The following is a 23,809-nucleotide window of genomic DNA, read 5'->3' as shown; positions in this document are numbered from 1 at the left end:
AGAGTGAGAACTATAGATTCCTCTGAGGGAGAAATCACATGGACCATAGAAGAGAGATGGAGAAGATCTCTCCTGAGAACTGACCCATTGCTTCTTAGAGTTCTAGTCCTAGGCTCCACTGATGCATAGACTATAATAGGCTCCATTTTCTTAAGGTACTTTGAGTGATTCTCTGCTTCTTGATTCAAGAGGAGCCTAAGCAGAAACCACAATTTGAATGATTATTTCACCATACAGTTTTGTGAGGACATATAGTATTCTACATATGCTGACATACTATGGTCCACACACTTAAGTACACCTCTACTCGGCACATTTGTTGATTAATTTTTCTATGTTTTCACATTTCTTCTCTTCTTAGCATCCGTACTCTAAGGAATAAGCTGTAGCCTGAATATGTGAGCCTTGAGTAGGTGGGGAAGACCTGCCTATTACTGATACTCGCATCTTAGAGGTTCTAGGAGGGGGTCGGCAATGTGAGCAGTTGGAAGAGCATTGGCTTTACAGTTGTAAAACCTGATGTCTGTCCCGAGCACTAGTCATGTGACTTTGGCTACATTACTTTCATCCTTCAAGCTTCAATTGGTGTCAAAGTACAGGCACACGTCAAAGATATTGTGGGTTCAGTTCCAGCTCATCACAATAAAGCAAATAATGCACTAAAGTAAGTGAAATGAAATTGTTTTGGTTTCTCAGTGCATATAAAACTTGTGTTTATACAACACTATAGTCTATTAAGTGTGCAATAGCATTATGTCTAAAAATGTACATCCTTTGATTAAAAAATACTTTATTTCTAAAAATGCCAACCATCATCTAAGCTTTTAGTGAGTCATAATCACTGATCATATATCATCAAAACAGATACAGTAACAATTTTAAAAGCATGAAATATTGTGAGAATTGCCAACATGTGATACAAAGACACAAAGTGAGCAAATGCTGTTTGAAAAAAATGATGCCAGTGGACTTGTCAGATGCAGGATTGCCACAAATCTTCAATTTGTAAAAAAATGTAGTATTTAAAGTGCAATAAAATGAAGCACAATAAAACAATTTCACTCTTGGGTAGGTGTGGAAATACTGTATGCAGCAGCAGCTAGAACCAGCACATGGAAGAATGTCAACAATCTTCACCCTCATGTGTGACTTGCCTAAGACTACATGTTTGGAAATAAGGAAGCATCTTTTCTGGGACCCTCTCATAACCCACTTGCATCCTCCAGTCCATACATTTCTCCATGTTCATGAAAGTAAATTCAGGTGATATTCAATCCTAGACATACATTATCCTCATATTTTTCCTGAAGATGGTGTTCCTTCTTCCTATATCTTTCCTTCCTTCCTTTCTTCCTCCCTTCCTTCCTTTCTTCCTTCTTACCCTTCCCCCTTCCTTCCTTCCTGATGTCCCAAGATACTTTCTTTAATATTTCCTTTCTTTTTAAGGAATTTCCTTTAGCCATTCTTTTAGTTATGGTCTCCTGTCAAAAAATTCTCTTAGTTTTTCCTCAGCCAAGAATGTGTTGATTTATCCTTTGTTCCTGAAGGATATAGGATTTTAGGTTGGTAGTTCTTTTCCTTCAACAACTGAAAAATATTGTTCCACCTCCTGGAGTTCATGCTTTATGATGAGAAGTCTATTTTGATTAAATTTTTTTCTCCCTCTAGGTGAAATTTTTTTTTTATTGTTTCCAAGGTCCTTTTTTTCCAAGGTCTAGTTTTCAGAAGTTTGACTATAATGGGTTTTCGTATGGATTTCTTTAGATCTATCATATTTGAGGTTCATTCACCTTCATGAATCTACAGGATTTTGCCCTTTTAAAAAATTGGGAAGTTTTCAAACATTATTTCTTTGTCATCTCGTCCTTCTGTGATCTCTTCTCTGAATGTTAGATCTTTTGTTATAGTCTCACAGTTCCACGAAGTGCTGTTCATTTGTTTTTTTCAGTCTTTTTTCTCTGTGTTTTCCAGAGAGGTTAATTTCTATTGCTCTGTCTTCCATGTCACTGGTTCTTTCTTCTGTTGTCTCCATTCTGCTGTTGAGCCCATTAACTGTTTTAAATTCTAGTTACTACAATTTTCAGTCTTGAAATTTGGTTCTTCTTTATATCTTCTATTAGCATTCTGATATATATTATTTCTACCTTAGATTGTATTTTGTAAGAGGATGTTAACTCTGATTGTCAAATTAGCAACATGAGATATTTGTTCTCCACTTTCTTACCAGAGAATATAAGTGAAGCTAAACTCTATGCTTTCTGATTTCATTCAATGCTAGGTAGTAAGAATCCATATTAATGGAGTATGATCTGAGAGGTCACAGTCTAGTAATCATATGAAAAATTTTATCCCTGGGTCAAGTTAGACCATCTAAACCTGCATATCTGGCCTCAGGGCCAGATATTTTGCTATAATGCACTGAGGCACTGTATTGAGCCTTTGCTCAGCAACATTATAACAAGCAAGTGTATAAGTAATAAGTAATAGATTATATGTAGGAGTGCTATTAAGAGTATAATGTACTACATCTCAAAGTATTGCATTATGACAATAATAGAATAATTTCTCACAGCTCTATATCACAAGAAGCTGATCAATTTATATTTATATTTGGAAAGTTTTGTGAAACTAATAATTTCCTTGCTTTAGCTGCCAGGAAATTCAGAGTTAAATTTGGTAGATTTTGTGTATTGGTCTTACCCTTGACTTCATTTCTTTTTCTTTATTTTTTTCCCCAACATTTTATTTATTTTTGAGAGAGAGAGAGAGAGAGAGAGTGCAAGCAGGGGAGGAGCAGAGAGAGAGGGAGGCACAGAATGAAGGAGGCTCCAGGCTCTGAGCTGTCAGTATGAAGCCTGATGCAGGGTTTGAACCCATGAACTGTGAGATCATGACCTGAGCCAAAGTTGGACTCCTAACCGACTGAGCCACCCAGGTGCCCCTCATTTTATTTTTCAATCAAAATTTTACTTTTACCCAGATTTCTTCAAATATTTATTTTTTTTCCCAGTTCTACAGTGTGCATTTTGGTACCTGGTTTCATTTATTTTGGCAACAGAGAGGAAAAAAAATATATTTTTCAAAGATAGAGTGTTCATAAGTCCTTAATAGGTCAGGAAATAAATCTCAGGTTTGTTCTCTACTCACAACAGTAACTTAATGAGTGATGCCATTTTAATCACACACTGTCTCTTTCTCAGGAGACCTTATACACATATATTTGTTATCACATAATTTACAGTGGATGTGTTCGATGGAGCTCTTTGAAGGGGCAGACAAACACAAGTATTACCTGGAGGACTGAGGCTCCACTGTGGAGAAACTGAAGACCACTTTCAGCCGAGTCAATTCCACCAGTGGCCAAAATGGGAAATCCAGGCAAAGCACGAGCAATGGAGGTCACAGCTCTCAAAGCAATAGGTCTGATGGCTGTGCCTACAGAAAATGAGAATAATCAATGGTTAGCATATTGACTAGTTGAAAATACTGCCTTATAATTATTATTATGTAATGGTAGTATTGTCCTAAACAAAAGTCAAATTTCTTTATCTGTATTTAAGATATATATATATGTAATACATATACATTGCCATGTTTTATAGTATGCTAATTTGATGGATGTGTATTTACTTTAAAATTTTTGATGCTATTATTGCAAGCAAACGTGTTATGCAAGTGGATATAGCAACTGTAGAACTCCTGCATAAATTACATGCATAATACAATTTGATATACAGTAATGTGTAAAAGATTATATGGAATGTTCAAGCATCTGTTTTAAAAAGAACAAGGAACAGCAGATTTTGAAAAAGAAAAACAATCGCATACAGTGCATAAATAGACATACAGCTCTGTTATGTATAAAGCAGCTGGTGTGAATAGAGATACTGTGAAAACAAGCAAGGTGTTGATGAACTTACAGATTCCATATTGCTTTTTACATGTATTACTCATAATTTGATGAAATTTAGTGAGCCTAATATAATTTTTCAGACATTAGAAAGTTTCAACCAAGGTATGGACAATTGCTAGAATTTAGTAATTAAAGAGTATGTGCTTAATTTTTTATACTTAGCCAGACATTACCAATATATTATTCCCTGATCATAATGAAAGCCTCATGGATGGACAGAACACTTGGGGGACATTTTTAAAATGATTAACTGCACTAAAGCTGCTTTCAACTCTCAAGGGTTAACACACTCTGAAGTAAATTAATGCTTTCATCATATTGGGATGTAATTTGATATTTCTGGTGTGGACTCATAATATGTCAATGTTCTATAAAGGTATTTTCTGAACTAAAAATAGCTCTATCTGTGCAAGAATTTGACATTACCTCAAACCAGGGTTCCATACACACACCAAAAAACCCCACAAACAAGCAACTGGTAAAATCACCTCATGTGGTGGGTACTTTATCATCACCTCCACCACCACAAGCATCTCCACTGGCATTTTCAATATGTGTTTATGGGAGCATTCTCTTTGAGGAAGCGCAAAGAATTTTCCTTAAAATTAGTGCATTTTTTTAATCTTGTTCATAGGCATCTCAGATGATATTGAATTTATCTGTAACTGATGCTTTTGCATTAACACCAAAAATGTGTATGGAAATGTCTGTTCTTATTGCTCCCACACCTTAAAAAGCTTCCACTAGATATTAATGTCTCTCAGTCAAGAGTGTTCCATGTTGACACTTCAGAGTTCCATAACGGACACTGAAATTATAAGGCAGGAAAAATGAGGGCAAATTAGAAACTGAACACCAAGATCCTATTTCTACCTCAAAATGTTTATCAGTGATTTCTCAGTCTGTCTGGTTTAACCATAGAGGAGGTAACATAGTAGACAGGAGAATGCATAGCAAGAATACATACCCACACTGACACTCGCATACATATTTATATATACAAATCTTTAGCTGTACTAAAAAAGATATCGAAGTAAGAATAAAACTTAAATGAAAGCATTATAAAGGAAATCTGTAACTTAAATAAATATTTTAGGTAGAGATATATCTATGTGCTCCTTATATCTGATATGTTCAGGACATATTAAGCTGATGGCTTTTACATACATGTTACTTTGAAATGATAAACACTGGGATTCTTTTTTTTTTTTTTTCTCATTTAGTTGACCCTAGAGAGTAAAGGAAATTTGAGCTAAGCAGATAAATAATTTATTTGTAACTGCACTGTTAGAAGACTATCATTAACACTAAGGGATAAAATTTCAAAGTGGTACACAGGGATTTGGCCAAATACTCCAATTGATATTAATGGACATCAAATGGCAAAATCCCAGAACACAGCTTTGAAAATTTAACCAGTTACGTTTAAAGGGCAACATTATTACACAGGTGTTAAAAAACACCAGCAAATCCTCAGTGGCATTTGAAGATGTTCAATTAGGTCAATAAGACATTTTCTATTTCATGTTTTTCTTTCTTTTCTAAAACTTTCTAATCTACCTAATGAACACGAAAACCTTTCAAACCAGTAAAGGTATATTCTTAAAAATTAAGAGTAATTATGTTCTCTGAGGAAATGTGATCCAAAAATGAAGAAATGGATCCCTCTGTTACTGGCTAATAGTAAATTCAGTTTTTATTTCCATTATAAATTCCATTTGATTAGTTTTCTTTGTAACTCAACTGATTTAATATGAAATATAATCTACCTGTTCTCAGAGAGCATTTTTATGGGGAATAGGTTTTAAAAATGACTTTTATCTACCATGAAAGGTTTCTGGGAGGAAATCTTTTGAAAGTATATAAAAGGATCTTTCTAAATTGTTATATAGAAATTTCTTTTCAGTTTTAAAATGATAGGTATAAAGAAATAAGGTTCAAGATAAAAATATAAGTTTCAGTGTAAGGGAAAAATACATATAAATATTATACAGAATGGTACATATGTCAATTAAAACACATAAATATTTCCAGGGTCATAGGTATTCAGATAAGGATTTTTACAACTTTGTCATTGCTACAGTAATTAATGATTTTAGACCAAAGACCAGGGAGGAAGAAGCCAGTTTGAGAGGCTTAAGGAATTGAATGTGGAGTCCATCCTTAAGAAAATGAAAAGGTTTAAATCAAGAAATTGAAATCCTTTAAGCTTAAATGAACTCATAGGCAACATGCAATTTAAATTAAGCCCTCATCCACATGGAGTTGCCAGATGAACCTCATGCCTAATGGGAAATATCAAGCCATCCTGTTCCAACTGCGTGGAATGCTCCAATCAAGGTCAAGACATTCTGAATTTCCAAATTTTGAAACAAGCTGTAGGTTTAAACAAACAAACAAACAAACAAAACAACAAATGAACTGGAGTCCCAACACTGCTGCCAAAAGCTCTGATTCGTTCTAAAGCCGCCCTCTGGAAAAGCTGGTGGACTAGACATGAACTGTAACTTTTGACATCTAATCAGTCTAGGCCTTCCTTATAGTCACATCTTAGAATGCAAATCAATGTGCTGAGGTCATGGGTCTTCTTTGGGACACTTCAAAGAATATTTTTGGATTGATTCATGTTCTAGAAAAACATTTTAATAAGCCAGAGATTTTTTTAAATGTTTATTTATTTTTCAGGGAGTGCAAGTGGGGAGGGGCAGAGAGAGGGCGTGGGTTTGAAGTGGGCTCTGCACCGACAGGCTGACAGCAGCGAGCCTGATGTAGGGCTGGAACTCACAAACCGTGATCATGAGCCAAGTGGGAGGCTAAACCGATTGAGCCATCCAGGTGCCCCACCAGAGATTTTTTAAATAAAAGTTAATCAATCTGATTAATTAAAAGTTAATCTGGGTGCTTGGGTGGTTCAGTCGGTTAAGCGCCGGACTTCGGCTCAGGTCATGATCTCACGGTCTATGAGTCCGAGCCCCGCGTCGGGCTCTGTGCTGACAGCTCAGATCCTGGAGCCTGCTTCCGATTCTGTGTCTCCCTCTCTCTCTGACCCTTCCCCTGCTTGAGCTCTGTCTCTCTCTCTCTCAAAAATAAAACAAACATTAAAAAAAAATAAAAGTTAATCAATCAATCATTAAGAAAATAATACTATCTCTAGTCAATATCATTTTAAGTGCAATTTAAAAAATACTAACGTTGGGGCCCGGGTGGCTCAGTCAGTTAAGTGTCCCACTGTTGATTTCAGCTCAGGTCATGATCTCACAGTTCCTGGAATCAAGCCCCGCATCAAGATCCATGCTGACAATGTAGAGTCTGCTTGGGATTCTCTCTCTCCCACTCTCTCTCTGCCCCTCACACACTCTCTCTCTCTCTCAAAAATAAACACTCTCTCAAAAATAAATAAACATTTAAAAAATGCTACCATTAACTATAGTATTATATACTGATATGTAAGTCTTAAGATATTATGACTTAATCAGTTTCCTTACTCAGACCTCATTTATCCATTCATCTGTCCATCTGTCTATCCAAAAAATGTTTATTAAGCACCTATGCAATTTTTAAGAATTGCACTAAATCTGAAAAGCTTTCAAGAACGATCCCAATTAATCAGTTTGTGTCCTAACCATACTGTCACCAAGGATAGGTACCCACAACACTAGTCCCAGTGACTTTAGGAGGTAGTTTTAAGGCAAATAATATGAATCCAACTATTCATTCTGTACACATGTTCCATTAGGAAAAATTCACATTCATTTAAACATCATACATTTTATAAATACTATTAATATGAATTTCAGAAAGAAGGTAATTTGAGGATGAACTAGTTACAGCATCAGACAGACAACAGGGCCACTTAGGTTCAAATTCTAGCTCCACTACTTGTAAGCTGTGTGACTTTGTGAAAATTTCTTAGTCTCATTGTACCCCTGTTTTTTCATTTATGAAATAATAAAATTACAAAATTAATAAAATTATTAATAAAATTTTATTAACAATAAAATTAGAGTTGTTTTGAGGATTAAATGATTTAAGCACAGAAGTAAAATTGCACAGGTATTTGCTATTCTAATCTGTGCTACCCACAAGAACAATTGATTTCGGGGGAGCATTTATTCAGTTTACTTTGACAGTGCCAGTTATGTTTTTGGTGCGTATTTAGTAATGTAATGAAACCAATTTTTCTTTTATTAGAGACAAAAGCATGATGCCTATTATGGTAGAATTTGACATCCCCTGAAACCTTAGGAGGACCACAATCCACCCCCTTTGCCCCCTCTCCTAAGGGCTCTCATCCAGCAGTGCCATAATATTGGTAAGATTACTATAACTGACTCCAAAGTCAAAAATCTCAAAGGCAGTCACCAATATATTTAAGTGTTTGTTTTTTGTTTTTTTTTTAGAATCCAAAGTGCATGCATTAAACTAATATACAAGGATTTTAATGACAACATCAGAACTCAAGTTTATTGGTGAAAGGGATGTAGAGATTTACTTTGCATGACTAAATCCTTGAAGAGAAAGGAATTTTTAATGGGCAAGATAGTGTGGAACATATGCTAATTTTGGATAACTGGAATTTTGAATAATTGAGTTTAATTCTGTTTGTTTTTTCCCTAATCATTTGACTCCTAGGACAGCTACTGTTGCACAATTAATTCTTAGAGCTAAGTCCACAATAAACTCCCTGATAATAGCCCTCGCTGGCAATAAAAAAGAACGTGAGTTATAATACTCACTCGTGCTCACTGTGTATACAAAAAGAAAATGTAGTTTTAATTTGCTTACATTAATTAAAATACAATGAATTAAGTAGATAATAAATTCATTAGAAGTTGAACTTTGACTGTCTAATTGTTAATAATTTTAATATCATATAGAAGAAAGAAAATATTAGCAAATCAAGAATTTCAAGGATTTAGCAGTTGAAAGATTGATTTTTATAAAATACACATAAGTCAAGCACCAAAAAATTTATGCTTTACTAAAACAAGTTTAAAATGTTAATGACCCTAATATACTGATAAATATGTGAAGCACAGCTATTTAAAAATACATCTTTACACATGGATTAAAGTCCTCTGAGAAAATTAGCATAATTCAACCAGAAACTGAAGTACTAAAAGGATCCAGGGTTATATGTAGGTAGAGCTATGAAATTTAAAAAGGAGAAATGAGAGAAAGAATTGGTTTATGATGTTATTTTACTTTTATTGAAAAAATGAAAATTTTCTTATGAAAATGTTTTAATTTTAGTTGAATATTTCAAGAATCTTTTCCTAAGTCTTCATATCTTTATGACTATGCTTATTTGCTTCATAATATATTCAATATGTTCATAGTCAATTCATATTCAATAACTTGGTACCTAGCCATGTGCCGGGCATTTTATTTTAAAGCGAAAGAATTTAGACTATTCATCAAAGAGGGGGCTGTTTTCCTTTCTGAAAATATTAGCTGCTGGTAGTGGAAGGATTAAGAGTGACTGTTCATGAAGTGATTTCCATACGCCAGACCTAAGGCTGAGGCTTCATACAGATCGTGCAATGTAACCCTCACAGTGCTGTGAGGGTAGATGCTGTCATCTCTATTTCGTACATGAAGAAAGGGAAGCTCAAGCTGAATAAATAACCTGTTTGATGTCACGCAGTTTAAAAGGGATAGACTGGAATCAAACACCAAGTCTCTGTGACATGAAAGTCTGTACTTTTCAGCTGTTACTATGAAATGACAGTGCAGCCTTTATGAAGAGAATCATCTTCAGATTGTCTTTGCCTAAGAAAACCAGTATCAGTATGGCCTATGGACTCATGCTAAGAGCATAGGTTCTAAAGTCCAACCAACAAGGTATGTCTCAGCTCAGTTACTTAATATGAGTGTGACTTTGAGCAAGGTCCTTAACTCTCTCAAACAGTTTTCCCTATCTGTGAAATAGGGACATTAATGACAATATCAGAGCAATCTGGGAGGATTATTTAATCCATGATGTAATTCATGAAAAGCATTTGGCATAGTGCCTGGTTCTTAGTATCCATGGTCTAATATCACTGTCAAAGCCAGAGAAAACTAATCAGAAAAATAAACATTCAACCATAAGTCTGTGGGGATAAATACTTAATACTTCAGGGAGGTTAATTAACCCCTTAGATATCAAATTTGGAGATTGTTTGTAGTTCATATGTCATTTCATTTCTAAAAAAGATATACTTTGGTACATGATTATAAATGCATATATTTGTATAAATAAATATTTATAAGATTTACAATGCAATTGGAATATCTAAATGTATACATCTTTTCATCTAGAAACTCCACTTTGAGGAATCCATTCCATTAGTACCTAGACACAAAGTTACATGTACAAAGATGTTCCTTGAAGTATTATTTTTTATAGCAAAATAGTGAAAACAACACAAATTACTACCAATAGTTATGCTATTAAATAAATTATAGTTCACCCATATACACTACCTTAGAACATTTTTAAAACTAATGGAAATATCTCTAGATATGATATAATGTTGAAGTAGCAGAACAATATGTATGATGTGGTTCCATTTTCAGTTAAAAACAAAAAGTATGATTACATTTAGTATCTGGGCATGTAAATGCATAGAATTTTGAGTTTTATACTTTTAATAGTTATTATCTCTGGGGATGATACTGAAGAGGAACTTTCAGGTTTGATATCTACACTTCCATATTGTTTTATTCCTTTAGATAAAAAGCGTTTATAATCTACTTCTGCAATAAAAAGTGACTATTTTTTACAATGCTCTGAAAACTTAAAATACAGAAATAGGCACCATCAGATTTTCTGTTGTGCAACTTTTACAGATGGGATATGTGATGATTCTATACTCATCTTTAGAAAAGCACATTTGGTCCCTCATCCAATATTTTAAGTACAATATTAACAAACTCAGAATATGTCTAGAACATAATGATCTCTCCCTGCCTGTGTGTAAACACACACACACACACACCACCATAGTGTATGAAATGGCTGAAAGGAATCCAATAGTTGTCTTCAAATATTAAAGGGTAACCATAGAGAAAGGCTTCAATTATGTTTTCCTTAAAAGACAACTGGCACTAATAGTTAAGCATACACTATTGGTTTTGTTATTATTATTATTATTATTATTTTATCAATTTGTTGTAAATTCAGCAGCACAAGTAGCTACACTGGGACATTCCTATCCCTTGAACCTAGATGGATACAGAGCAGGTAGCATGCAATAGAAATGACCTTTCTACTATTGGAAATATTATAATAGATGGTATCTTCCAATCCAAAATTCAAGGACACCATGAACTTTGTCATGGTAATTTAAGAAGAAATTTTACATGCTCTGTGCTTTCCAACAGTTACCAGTGATTAAGTTAACTTAGAAAAGAAACAAATAGGAGTTAAAATAAAATTTTAACATTAAACGAACTCACACTCAATATAGACACTCCTCATTTGAGTGTTTCTAATTGCCAGGTATTTTCCTATGTGTTTTTGCATACATTGTCCCAATAGCATTACCACAGATATCTTTTTGTCCCTGTTTTTATAGATGTGTAAACAGGACTCAGTAGAGGTAAATACCTCACTCTCAATATCACTCAGTTAGAAAGCATGGGTTCAGTATTTGAATCCAGGTCTACCTAACTGCCAATATCATGCTCTTAACCATAATGTTATACTTCCTTATTTTAAATGTTTGGATATAAATTAAGTTACAGAGAGAGGAGCCAATAATTTTGTAACTAATAAAGATACACTGTCCATGTATGAGAGAACCAAGAATATTAGCATTATATAAATGTTGGCTAGGAATTAGCTTAAAGGTTTGGAAGTAAGTAATTGTTAGAACTAGAGTGATCATGTAAGCTAGTTTGCCCAGAAGAGTCCCAGTTTATTATACCCATATTTATTTGTAATTACATGATGTAATTACAAGTAGCATCCTCTTTCACTCTAAAAGTCTCCCAGTTTGGATGATTAAATTATAGCAATAATTATTTGCATGAATTATAGCACAGAGATAATTGTGAAAGCTAAGTAAAATTGATTTAGAATAAAACCATAATCTATGAAGAACTCAGAAACTAACTACACTGTCCAAGACTAAAAAAATGGCATGGAGAGATAAATGTCTTTAAATCTGTTACTAGAGGGAAAAATATGTGGCGTTTATATGGGATTTCTAAGCATAATTAGTCTATATGTTCTTTCTATTTTCAACCTGTAGGTGGCCACCACAAGCTACACTTATTAAACAACTCATTAGGAGCATTTTCAATACTGTCATCTTCAGATAATTAGCAATTTATTTAAATAACCAATTTCTGTAGAAATAATTGCCATGAAATGCCCTGAACCTACTTTTTTATAAACTATAATAAAAGTGTTAAGATAATCCCTGACATTTGCAAATGCCATTAGTTCACCTTTCCTTTTGATAGTCCTATGGCATTATGTTTAAACAATTACCCGATAACACAGCAGTTTAATGAAACAGTACAGTAAGCACATTCTTCAATATGGCCAGTGAGGACATTCAGATCTAGAAGGAAATCCAGTGTGCAGACACGTTTACACAGAGAAAAGGCACACAGCCAAGAGAAAAAACATTAATGAAATAAGTACATTATTGTTATTTCCAACTTGGTTTAGTTTTCACAGTAGATGCTCCAACATATGTATTCTCTTTGGAAATAAGAATGGAGAGTTCTGTAAATTGACTTATGTAATTGGCTCGTGAAAATTAAAAACATATGAATATATGAATATGTAAAATATACTCATCATATTATTTGTTCAGTAACCTCCGCACAAGAGAAAACAAGCAGGGAATTTTTCTTTCATTTTTAAATATTTAAGTATGTTTTTACTTACAGAATGGTGCAAATTTTCAAAGTAGACATATCAAGCAAAACTAGAAATGGTTTTTAGATCTCAGCTGGTATTTAACATTTAAAATGGACGAGTTTTTACTTTTGGGTTCTTCCTTGCTATTCAGCTCTCTACTCCACTAAAAGGGCTCAGGCAATATTTCTGAGTTGCCAGTAATAAAATTCTTAGAGGCTTTCATAATTTGTAAGCTGTTGCCTTTCATATGATAGAACAGAATTAGCATTTGAAGCTAATGGTGATATTATTTTATGGTTAAAATGAAATAATTTGAGATTCCACTGAGTACTAGTTGCTTTGCTAAATTATTCATACCTTGTGTAGATCCTCACAATAGATTGCATACGCATTATCCCCATTGTACAGATAAGGAAATTCAGGCTCAAAGAGGTTAAATGGTATGTGCACATAAGAAAGGCAGGGTGTGTGGTAAAATGATGTATTACAACAATAAACCAATTAGTATACAATATGACATTTTAATTTGAGGGTCTTCCTTTATTTCCAAATTACCATATGCCTCAGCCCTCCCAAATAAGTACCTCTGGCAATGCTTTTAGCTTATAACTATAATGAGTTTACCTATAAATACAAATAAATGGGCTATTCTTAAGAACACACGTATTTCCTTAGCCAAGAAATTCAGAACCATGACAGACTCAGTGGACGTGGTGTATAAACATTTCTCATGGAATTCTGCTTAAGGAATGTGTAGGGCAAATTGTTATCCTACCAGATAAAAATCTCCCCTGTCTATGTCTATTCAAATGGTTATTTGAGAAGGAGAAAAAGGAAGATTATAATGACAATAATGCTGATGACCAGAACTACATTTTACCCATGGAGAACCCAGAATAATTGAGAAGTGAGCATTTTTCTGAAGATAGCAGGAAAAAAAAAAAAAAACTAACAAAAAGAGTACCTGAATCCACTAGGATCATGTTATTTCTTTTTTTGGAAAACCATGATTTCTTTTCTCTCTGAAATTCTGTACTCTTTTCACTCTGTGGGTGGTTCCATGGTCAGGGTGCCCGTGGAAGCACTTGTCGTACTCTAAAACCTTTGCTTTCATTCTCAGGAATACATTTTCTTTTCACTTTACAATGAATTACATGTGTAAATCTCTGTGCCCTGTGATCAGACTGCATTCCTCAGAGTCTGCTGAAACCCAGGCTGTACAGCAGGCAATAAGGTTTTGTTCTCTTCAAAGACAGTACTGTGGACAAAGATATCTCCAGCTGGACCCTATCTGAACCCAGAGAACCAATGTTTTCTATAAATTGACTAGGCACTTTGGAAAGGAGGGGGTCTACTGATTAGTATTTGCCCTACAGATTTGTATTTGCCCCCTTAAATATTTGACAACAAAATTTCATGCTAAATTTCAATAGGGCAAAAAATGAGAAATCATTTTCAATGAAATTTATTTGCTGTACCCAGCATCATGTCAGTTGCTAAAAGGCAGCAATAGAGGTGCCTCCTCTTAGTGAGTTTAGAAGGAGAGAAAAGTATGGGCAATGCATCCACATCCTGCTTGTGGGGGGCAGAAGAATTAGAGGACAGTATGAGCAAAGAACACTGAAGAGGTCCAGGAAGGCTTGATGGCAGGTGCAGGACTTCAACTGGGCTCCTGAAAGATGGTCTGGGTTGAGAACTAGGATATTTTTAAAAAATTTTTTAATGTTTATTTTTAAGAGAGAGAAAAAGCGAGTCTGAGTAGGAGAGGGGCAGAGAGAGAGGGAGACACAGAATCTGAAGCAGGCTCTGCACTGACAGAGGAGCCTAATGTGGGGCTTGAACTCAGGAACTGTGAGATCATAACCTGAGCTGCAGTCGGACATTTAACCAACTGAGCCATTCAGGCACCTCGAGGACTAGGATATTTCAAAGCTGGCAAGTGTTGGGGAGAAGGTTAGCAAAACTATAGACGTAGTCATGAACAAATCATGTTTATGAAGCACTTATGTTAATAGCAAAACTAAAGTGGCCTCACAGGTTGGGAAATGGTATACAAAGCATTTAGACGGGGAGAGGTGTTCCCCAGTGAACAGAGGAACAGCCCTTCCCTCATTCCCCCAGTAACCACTATGATATTTTATTTTTAAAAATGCCTTTTAAAATAGGCAGATCTGGCGAAGAATAAACAGGTTTGAATTTCAACAGTGTCTGAACAAAAGGTATTATAATATGAAGTAAATCTGGATTTATTTTATTGTTAATAAAAAAACTTTTAGAGAAAACTAAAAAGAATATATACTGAATGTACATGTCCCTGGCTACAGCCTTTCTATAGATTTTAAGGGTCTTTCCAGTTTGATTATAAAAGTAATGGGCTTTTTATCTCTCAGAAGAGACAAGGGTTATAACTAAAATAGTTAAAATTCCCTTTTCACAATGTAGAGATCTCATGTAATGAAAGAGAATACAAGTTTTACTCCACTCAACATTCAATAACTGCTGCCAGTAATGTAATTTTCATTTTCATAGATGCATTTATACTTTTAATAAACATAAAAAATATTGCAGGAATCTGTAGCATGTATAAAATAGACTGCATGACCAAGCAATTAGGAAAGGGAAAAGAATTTAACACTACATTACTTCAGATAAGTTCTCCTAGAGTACTACCCAGATGGCTTCACTCTCATACTACCCTACATAATGGGGATATGCATCAGTCTTGCAACCTCCTCTATCATACCATGGGCCAGCTACAGGCCCAAACTGGCCATCTATTCTCAACCTGCGCAAATCAGTGTGGCTTCTGGGGCCCTTGATATTCTGGGGCTTTGAACTCTGAGTTGGAATGCTCCTCAGGCAAATGAGTGGTTACAAATGAGTAGCTACTTGGATAACCATGGAGTGAGAAAGGACTAATGGGTCTAATGGATCTACATGGATCTAAATAAAACCAGGTAAAATCAAATAATCTATGTAAAGCAGATACCACGATGATAAGCACATACCAAGTGCTTAATAGAGATTCTAAAAACAATAAAAATAGAATAAGGGAATCATATGAACAACTTTATGTAATAAATTCAACAACTGAAATGGAATGGACAAATTCCAAGCAAAATACAACTAACCAACTGACAACAAAAAACAGAAAATCAAAATAAAAAATAGCCCCATAACTATTACAGAAATTGAATTCATAATAAAAAAAGCATTTTTATCAGGCAAACTACAGGCCCAGACGGCTTCACTGGTATATTTTATCAAACTCAAGGAAGAAATAACACCAGTCTTCTATTAACTCTTGCAGAAGATAGAAGAAACAAATCCCAACTCATTTTATGAGGCCAGCATAATCCTGATACTGAAACCTGAAAAATATACTAAAAGAAAATAACATTATTGGCTAATATCCTTCACTAACATAGACCCAAATATCTGTAATAAAATATAAGAAAAACTAATTCAGCAACATATAAAAGAAGTAAAACATCGTAGTCAAATGAAGTTTATCCCAGGAATGTGAGGACAGCTAAACATTTGGAAATCAACTAATTTGTAATTTTTAATTTACCACATTAACATAAAATAAAAGTATGAAACAGAAAAAGAATGCAGGAAGTACATTTAAGAAAATTCAAAATCCAGCCAGGATCAAAACTCTCAGCAAACAGGAATAAGAGAGATCAGTCTCTGACAAAGGGCATCTAATGAAAAGCATAGGATAAAACATTATCTTTCTTTAAATACTTTGTATATTTCTTTGTATCTTTTTCTATACATATACTAGCAATAAACAATCAGCAAATTAAAATTTAACATTACAATAGCACAAAAAAGTAACAAACATGAATAAAGTTGTGGAAGATATGTATGATCTCTACACTGAAAACAACAAAATATTTCTGTGAAAATATTTCTGTGAAAAATCAGAGAAGCTTAAGAAAAAGAAGAGATATACTATATTCATAGGCTGAAAGGTTCAATACCGTTAAGATATTAAATCTCTCCAAATTGATCAATAGATTCAATAAAAGCCAAGTCAAATTTCTAGTAAGCTTTATATGAAGAAACTAAGCTGATTCTAAGATTTATATGGAAATACAAACAATCTAGAATAAACTGAAACAATCATGAAAAAGAAAACAATTCAAGGACACTTTCTCACATCAGGACTTGCTATAAATCTACAGTATCAAGACAATAGTTGAAGAATATAGAACAAGATGAAGTTCAGAAATAGTCTACACATATAAGGTCAATTGATTTTTGACCACGTTACCACATCAGTTCAGTGGGGGAAAGAAAAGTCATTTTAACAAATAGTACTAGAATAAATGGATGTTTTTAAGAAGAAAAAAAAAATCTTGACTGCTACCTCACTTCATAGAATAATTTTTTTTTAAGATTCAAGCTGGATTGAAAATCTAAATATAAAACTTGAAACTATAAGGTTCTTAGGGAACAAAAATAGGACACTATCTTTGTGATCTTGAGTTAAGCAACGATTTCTTGGAAAGGACATTAAAAGCCCTAACTAAAATTTTTTAAAAAATTGATAATCTCAATAAAGAAGCCAAAGTCTAGGAAAAATATATTTATACTCATATATTTGAGAAAGAACTCATACCTAAAATGTATAAAGAACTCCTAGAAAACAATTACAAGATGAATAACTCAATTAAAATGGGCTAAACTTGAGCAGATATTTCAAAAAAGACAACATACAAATGAGCAATTAGTACATGAAAAGTTACACCATCTCAAGGTATTAGAATAACCAAGAAGACTGATAAAACCAAACACTGACAAGGATGTGGGACAAGTGGAGCTTTCATACATTGCTGGTAAGAGTACAAATTATAAAAATCACTTTGAATAATTGTTTGAAAATTTCTTTAAAACTTCTGCATATATCTATCCTATGATTCAACAATTTCATTCCTAGACTATCACCCAGGAGAAATGAAAACAAGGCTACAAAAGTGTATATTCAAAAATGTTCACAGCATCCTTATTTATAGTAGTCCCAAACTGGAAACCATCCAAAGGCCCATCAAGAAGAGAATGGAAATACAACTTGTGGTCAGTTAATTTAATGAAAACTATCAGCAATAAAAAAGACTCACTGATGGTACATGCAACAACATAGATGGATATGAAAATACCATGTTGAGTGAATGTAGCCAAATGTCTAACACACACACACACACACACACACACACACACACACACACATAGAGGTATGAGAGACAGAATGAATATTATTTCATTTATATGAAGTTTAAGAGCAGTCAAAAAGAAGATATGGTGGTGATATAAGTGTCAGCTGGGAATGGAAGAATTGATTGTCAAGCAATACAAGGAGATTTTCTGGTGTGAAGGAAATATTCTCTATCTTCTTTCAGACTGTAGTTACTACATATGTATACAATTTTTAAAGCTAATTTAGCCAAAAACACAGTACCTATGCATTGTATTGTATGTAAAATATATTTAATTCAAAAAAGATATAAATACATACAAGAAGTCGCAAAAAAGTCCATGACAAAAGTGAGCATTTCCCATTTGGATCCACTTGTAAGAAATCTTTTAATGATCAGATCATTCAAAGACTTCATCTTAAAAAATATGAGAGCACCTTCCCATCTGTAGCTATAAGCTAAATTTGTGAGAAACTGAATCTTCCATTCTAAAGATAAATAGAACTAAAGATCATCATCTGCAGTACATCATGAAAGATAAATCTGGAGATTAGGATGACCTATTGGGAACACTTTTTTTTTAATGTTTATCAACTTCTGAGAGAGAGAGAGAGAGAGAGAGAGAGAGCACATGAGCAGGGGAGGAGCCGAGAGAGAGGGAGACCCAGGAGACCCAGAATCCAAAGCAGGCACCAGGCTCCAAGCTGTCACCACGGAGCCCCACGTGGGGCTCAAACTCACAAACTGAGATCATGACCCAAGCCGGAGTTGGACGCCTAACCAACTGAACCACCCAGGTGCCCCAAAGGGGAATACTTTTTATGACAGTGTTGGCCTTCTTAATGTTTGTAATTTCCATGAGATTTTCATGAAAACAATGTTTCTAAAGAAATCACATATATCACTTATAAGGATGTACATGTACACACACACACACACACATACACACACACAGAGTCAGTGATAAATCACTAATTGTTAAGAGTAGGACACAGGAAGTACAAAAATGATGAAAATATAAAGACAAGAATTCTGGCTGGACCACAGATCTAAATCACAACCCCTGAATTAGGCAAGCATGCTAAGCACCACTCTGTGTAGAAAGGCACAGCTCCAGCAAGCCACGAAGGCAGTTTGGCCCTTTGCTGACTATTGTACTAAGTAAGACCCCAGAGCCAAATTTCAAAAATGTCATCAAGTGATCACAAATATTGTTAACATAATGGGAGTTTCTGTTTCTGCACTTTATGCCCAAATTGCTATTTGAGTATATCTTTACCTCTCGAAAACAAGAAAAGCAAACACTCAAGGGTGTTACTCCTATTAAAACCTTGTAATCATAAATGTACCTTCCCAGCTGAATCTTTAAGAAGTATTTGGCTTATAGTTTATGTCAAATCTGTGATGGGTTTGCATGCAATATCCTCTCTCTATTTGTTACTTTTCCAGTCTTTTATCTTTTCTGATGAAATTTCAAGCTCTTGTCAAATTGAGGTCGTTACTTTGTCGATTGGCATGGATATTTAGGCTGCATTGGCAAGACTGCAACCCTGGATGATTCAGCTCCTTGCCAAATGGCATTTAGCTAACTTCTGCGTGCATGAAAAGGAGACAGCCTATTATCAGGACCAACTTGGTGGAAAAAGGATATATAGTCAGTATGTAATGTACATATCTAAGTAGAAATGTGATGCATATGTTTTTCCTCATTCATAGATGCTCATTCAATTTATATTGTTGCCATAAGTGTTTCATCATCCAAATGCTTAAATTGTGCATAATGTTTCCAAATAGCATTGGGCCATTCAGAATTGAACACTGGGCTTCACAGATGTGCTAAATCCAGTTACAGAGGCATGACTAGAACATGGTTTCAATGCCTCAAGGGGATAGACTTTTTTAGTAACCTTTGCCAGAACTGCTATATATTCTTTTCTCAACAGAGCTCAGAGACTCTTTGTAATTGTGTAGAAGCTGACAGAAATCATATTAGACTATACCAGTCTTTCAAATCTTTTCAAGTATATCTGCAATGGGTGTAAATAGGGCCAGCAGTCACAATGTATATCTTTTTTCTAACATTAATATTTGTGTTACCCTAGGCAATAAGAAAGAAGGTGTGAGAAATGGCATGCTCAGAGGCAGTAAGTAGCTTAAAAAAGGTCTCCTGTTTACATTCTAGAAGATCATTTATTTATAAACTCCAGAATACAAATCCTGAGACTCCCAGAGTTCTTATTTGTTAGATGCTAAATTGTTATAGGGCAGCTCTTGAAATTTGAAATTTAAAAATGGCAAAGTATTAAAAAGTTTCAGGAAAAATGAAACGTGTCCCATAACTAGCACAAACTGAACCAGAGAAACATGTTTGTGATTGCCAAAAAGGGCTAGCACTCTAAAGACTGTAGGCAAACAAAATGCTAACAAGTTTAATTATTCACAATGGCACATTTATGGAGAGTATAATGTTGCAATCAATAATTACAAGCCCACACAAACAGCACTGTGATACTTCTATAAGGAGTGTTCAGAAGTGAAATAATTTGGAATTTGAAACCAATAGCATTTATAGACATTGGAAAATGTCAAAAGGAAAATGGATGCCCGTATTGGTATCCTTTCTGGAATATTCTTACTACCCAGAGTTTCATAATTTCTTAAAAGATTTCTGAGTACCTGAAAGCAATAGCTAATATTTGCCCATTCAGTTCTCAATTAATTCTTTCAACAGGTTTAGATTTGTCAGGGAGCTGCTTTATTTATTTATTTATTTATTTATTTATTTATTTATTTCAGTTGCAAGTTTGTATTTAAATTCCAGTTGGTTAACATATAGTGTAATATTAGTTTCAGGAGCAGAATTTAGTGATTCATCACTTACATACAACACTCAGTAGGGAGTTGCTTTACATACAGGAAGTGACAAGTCTTCATGTGAACTAAGGTTTTTCCAGGCTCTGCTCTTTAGTCGATGTCCCTTCCTCTGGCTTCTCCCCTTCACACGTTTCTTGGCCTCCTACCTGACACGTTCATTTCCTTCACTTCCCATCAGTCTTCATTAGCCTTCAAAGTTAAAGGCTTTGGCACAAATACTTTCTACCACAAGATACTACTTTGGTAAATTCTTAAATTAAAATACTTCTTATAATTAAAAACAGAAGAAACTGGGTGAGGGGTATATGGAAACTCTATGTACTAACCTTTCAACTTTTTTATACATCTAAAATCATTCCCAAAACAAAAAGTTTATTTAAAAAAAATTTTACCCCTATACAATACTTGGATTCTTTCTGCTTTTATAAAAATGTCCATTTCCTATATTATTTGGTGAAAACAATAACACAAACTTGTGAGTATTAAAAATAGTTTTTAACATAGTTGTTTCTATTAATTGCCATTTCTTACTATGAAATAACAGAAATATAATAGCATATTTTTATCAAACTGCCTGAATGTGCAAAGCACTCTATTAAGGCTTCTACTGATTTTGTTTAAATCTCACAAAATCCTTACAGCTATTACTTTTGATGCTGAAAATAGCAAAATATCTTGCCCTTGTAATAGTAACAGGAAGACCTTAGATTCCACCCAAATCTGTTGATGCCCAAATGAGTGCTGTTTTTCACATTGCCTTGCTTCAAAAAGTTAGTATATATATTCACACCAATATGGTTCCAGGCACTGGACTAAGTTTTGTATTTGTCAGAGCAGTCAAAAATAACCCTGCAAACAAGTTATTAGCCCTAAAAACCAAAGAAAAAATCCTGCTATTTTCTAGTGAAAGTTGTTCTAGTTATGAAAGTTTATTTCACTGTCAACCCTAGTCTTTGCTGACATTTCTTCAGGTTTCTGGAAAAAAAAAGATGTATTTAACCATTTCTCTATTAATGGAATGATGTCCACTCATCTTATGTATCACCAAATTACCTATCAACTGAAAAAGAAAGAGCATAAAATTTAATTTCAGGTTACTCCAGAAACTATGGCAACCAGGCTGTTTGGCAGTCAAAGGGTTTAAAATCTAGATTAGATAGATGGATATATTTACATATTCACTTTTACATTAAACAGAGTGGATGACACATCCCTGTATAAAACCTATTATTTAAACACTTCAAGTGCAAAGTGTTAAAATAAATGGCTCATGACTTATGAAGTGTTAAAATAAACGTTTATTTCAACACTATACATGTCATAAGCCATTTATTTCAACACTTTCTACTTCAGAAGACGCACTCAGACAAAAAGGAAAGATTTCATTTGCTGTAACTATGTCAAGAGGGCAAGACACAGAGAATAAAATGAAAGTTTTGATGCTAGAGCACTTGGTTTGGAGTGGCTGGATCAGAAGGTATGATGGGGAGGTTGAGGGTTCACACCCAGTAAAAGCTCTGTGGCTATGGTAAGCTCTTCATCAACACCACCCACACTGGCTTCATTTAGGCATCACAATTATCTTACCCAATTTTGAGGCTTCAGGGCATGCCTGAGCATTAAGTTGCAAATGAAACGTACTGGTTGGGGTATTTCTACAAAGAAAACATACGCTTTGTCTCATGTCTCCATTTATTAGTAGAACCTGATGTAACTCATTAGGAAACAAAGCTTCTAAGAATAAAGTTAGAGCTTCATAAGTACATTAAGTGCACTTCTTATACACTTATCTCTGTCCTAAGTGCTGTATAAATATTAATTAGTTCAATCCTCACAACAATTTGGGGAGGTAGGTATGCTTATTTTTGCCATTTTTTTTTTCAGATGAGAAAACTGAGGTATAGGATGGCTGAGTAACCCAGGCAAGGGAAACTAGTAAGTGGTGGCACCAGGATTTTAACCCAAGCAGTTAGCTCCAGAGTCTCCACATTTCATCCCTGCACTAGGCTGCACCCTTTTAGAGACAGAATAACAGACTGTTTTGTCGCATGGTCTGGAAGTTATGTCCACTTGAGAAGTTGCCAAATTCCTCACTTCATTTGCAGGGCTAGCCCAAATGGATGAAAATTTCTTTCCTTTGTCTATAAGATCTCCACATAAAAGGAATTAGTGATGTTTCTACATGAAATTAGTAATGACCAATTACAAATGATAGCTGATTATGCATTCTTTCAATTTTGCTTATTTTAAGATTTTATTTTCTTAAAAATTGTTGAATGTCTATGGTTAAAAGGAGAATGTCTGATAGTAACTCAATTATTTCCTTCCAGGATGTCTGTCTCTATGGCCTCCTGATAAAAATTCTAGTAAATGTTTCCATTTTCAAGTAAACCCAGTAACCGTATACTTCATATTCCAAAGCTCTCTCTGGGATCTCTTTCATGAGGCCACTAATTCCATCCACCAGGGCTCCACCCTCATGACCTTATCACTTCTGAAAGGCCCCAACTCCAAATATCATCACACTGGGGGTTGGGATCTCAATATATGAATTTGGGGAGGACACAAACATTCAGTCCAATAACACCAGCCATTCCCTTTGGCAATATGAAGGCCAAAAATTGGTAAAAAGAAGTTAGGAGTCTGAGACATATGAAAAACATATGTTTAATATATCATAATGAAAAGAAAAATTCTGAGATAATTCATTATAGGGATATTTGGCATTTCAAAAGAAGAAACTATACTGTAGCAAAATTGTTAAATGTACTAAACAAAAAAGAGGCATAGAGGCATAAATATCTTGTTATTTGAATATAAGTTACTTCAAATAATATAATTTTGATAATTATTTATCATATACCACATATACTAAAAAATTGAGATCTATCTTTTTATAAATGACACCTGATATTTAAGGATTATTATTGAGAGAAAATTTTGATTTTTACTACTAGA

General features: G+C 34.3%; 1 protein-coding gene across 1 annotated transcript in view; it reads right to left on the bottom strand.

Annotated features, from left to right (window-relative positions):
• The window catches only part of DPYD (dihydropyrimidine dehydrogenase), an 850,732-nt gene that overhangs the window by 153,008 nt on the left and 673,915 nt on the right, over nt 1-23,809 (bottom strand). The window contains exon 19 of the mRNA XM_019457587.2: nt 3,293-3,435. Coding sequence (XP_019313132.1) covers nt 3,293-3,435 — 143 coding nt within the window. The remainder of the gene's footprint in view (nt 1-3,292; nt 3,436-23,809) is intronic.

This window comes from Panthera pardus, unplaced genomic scaffold, assembly GCF_024362965.1.
Source record: "Panthera pardus isolate Hobbes unplaced genomic scaffold, ASM2436296v1 HiC_scaffold_11, whole genome shotgun sequence".
Taxonomy (NCBI): domain Eukaryota; kingdom Metazoa; phylum Chordata; class Mammalia; order Carnivora; family Felidae; genus Panthera; species Panthera pardus.
The sequence above is the reverse complement of the archived record's forward strand: the minus strand, read 5'-3'. Positions and strand labels throughout refer to the sequence as shown.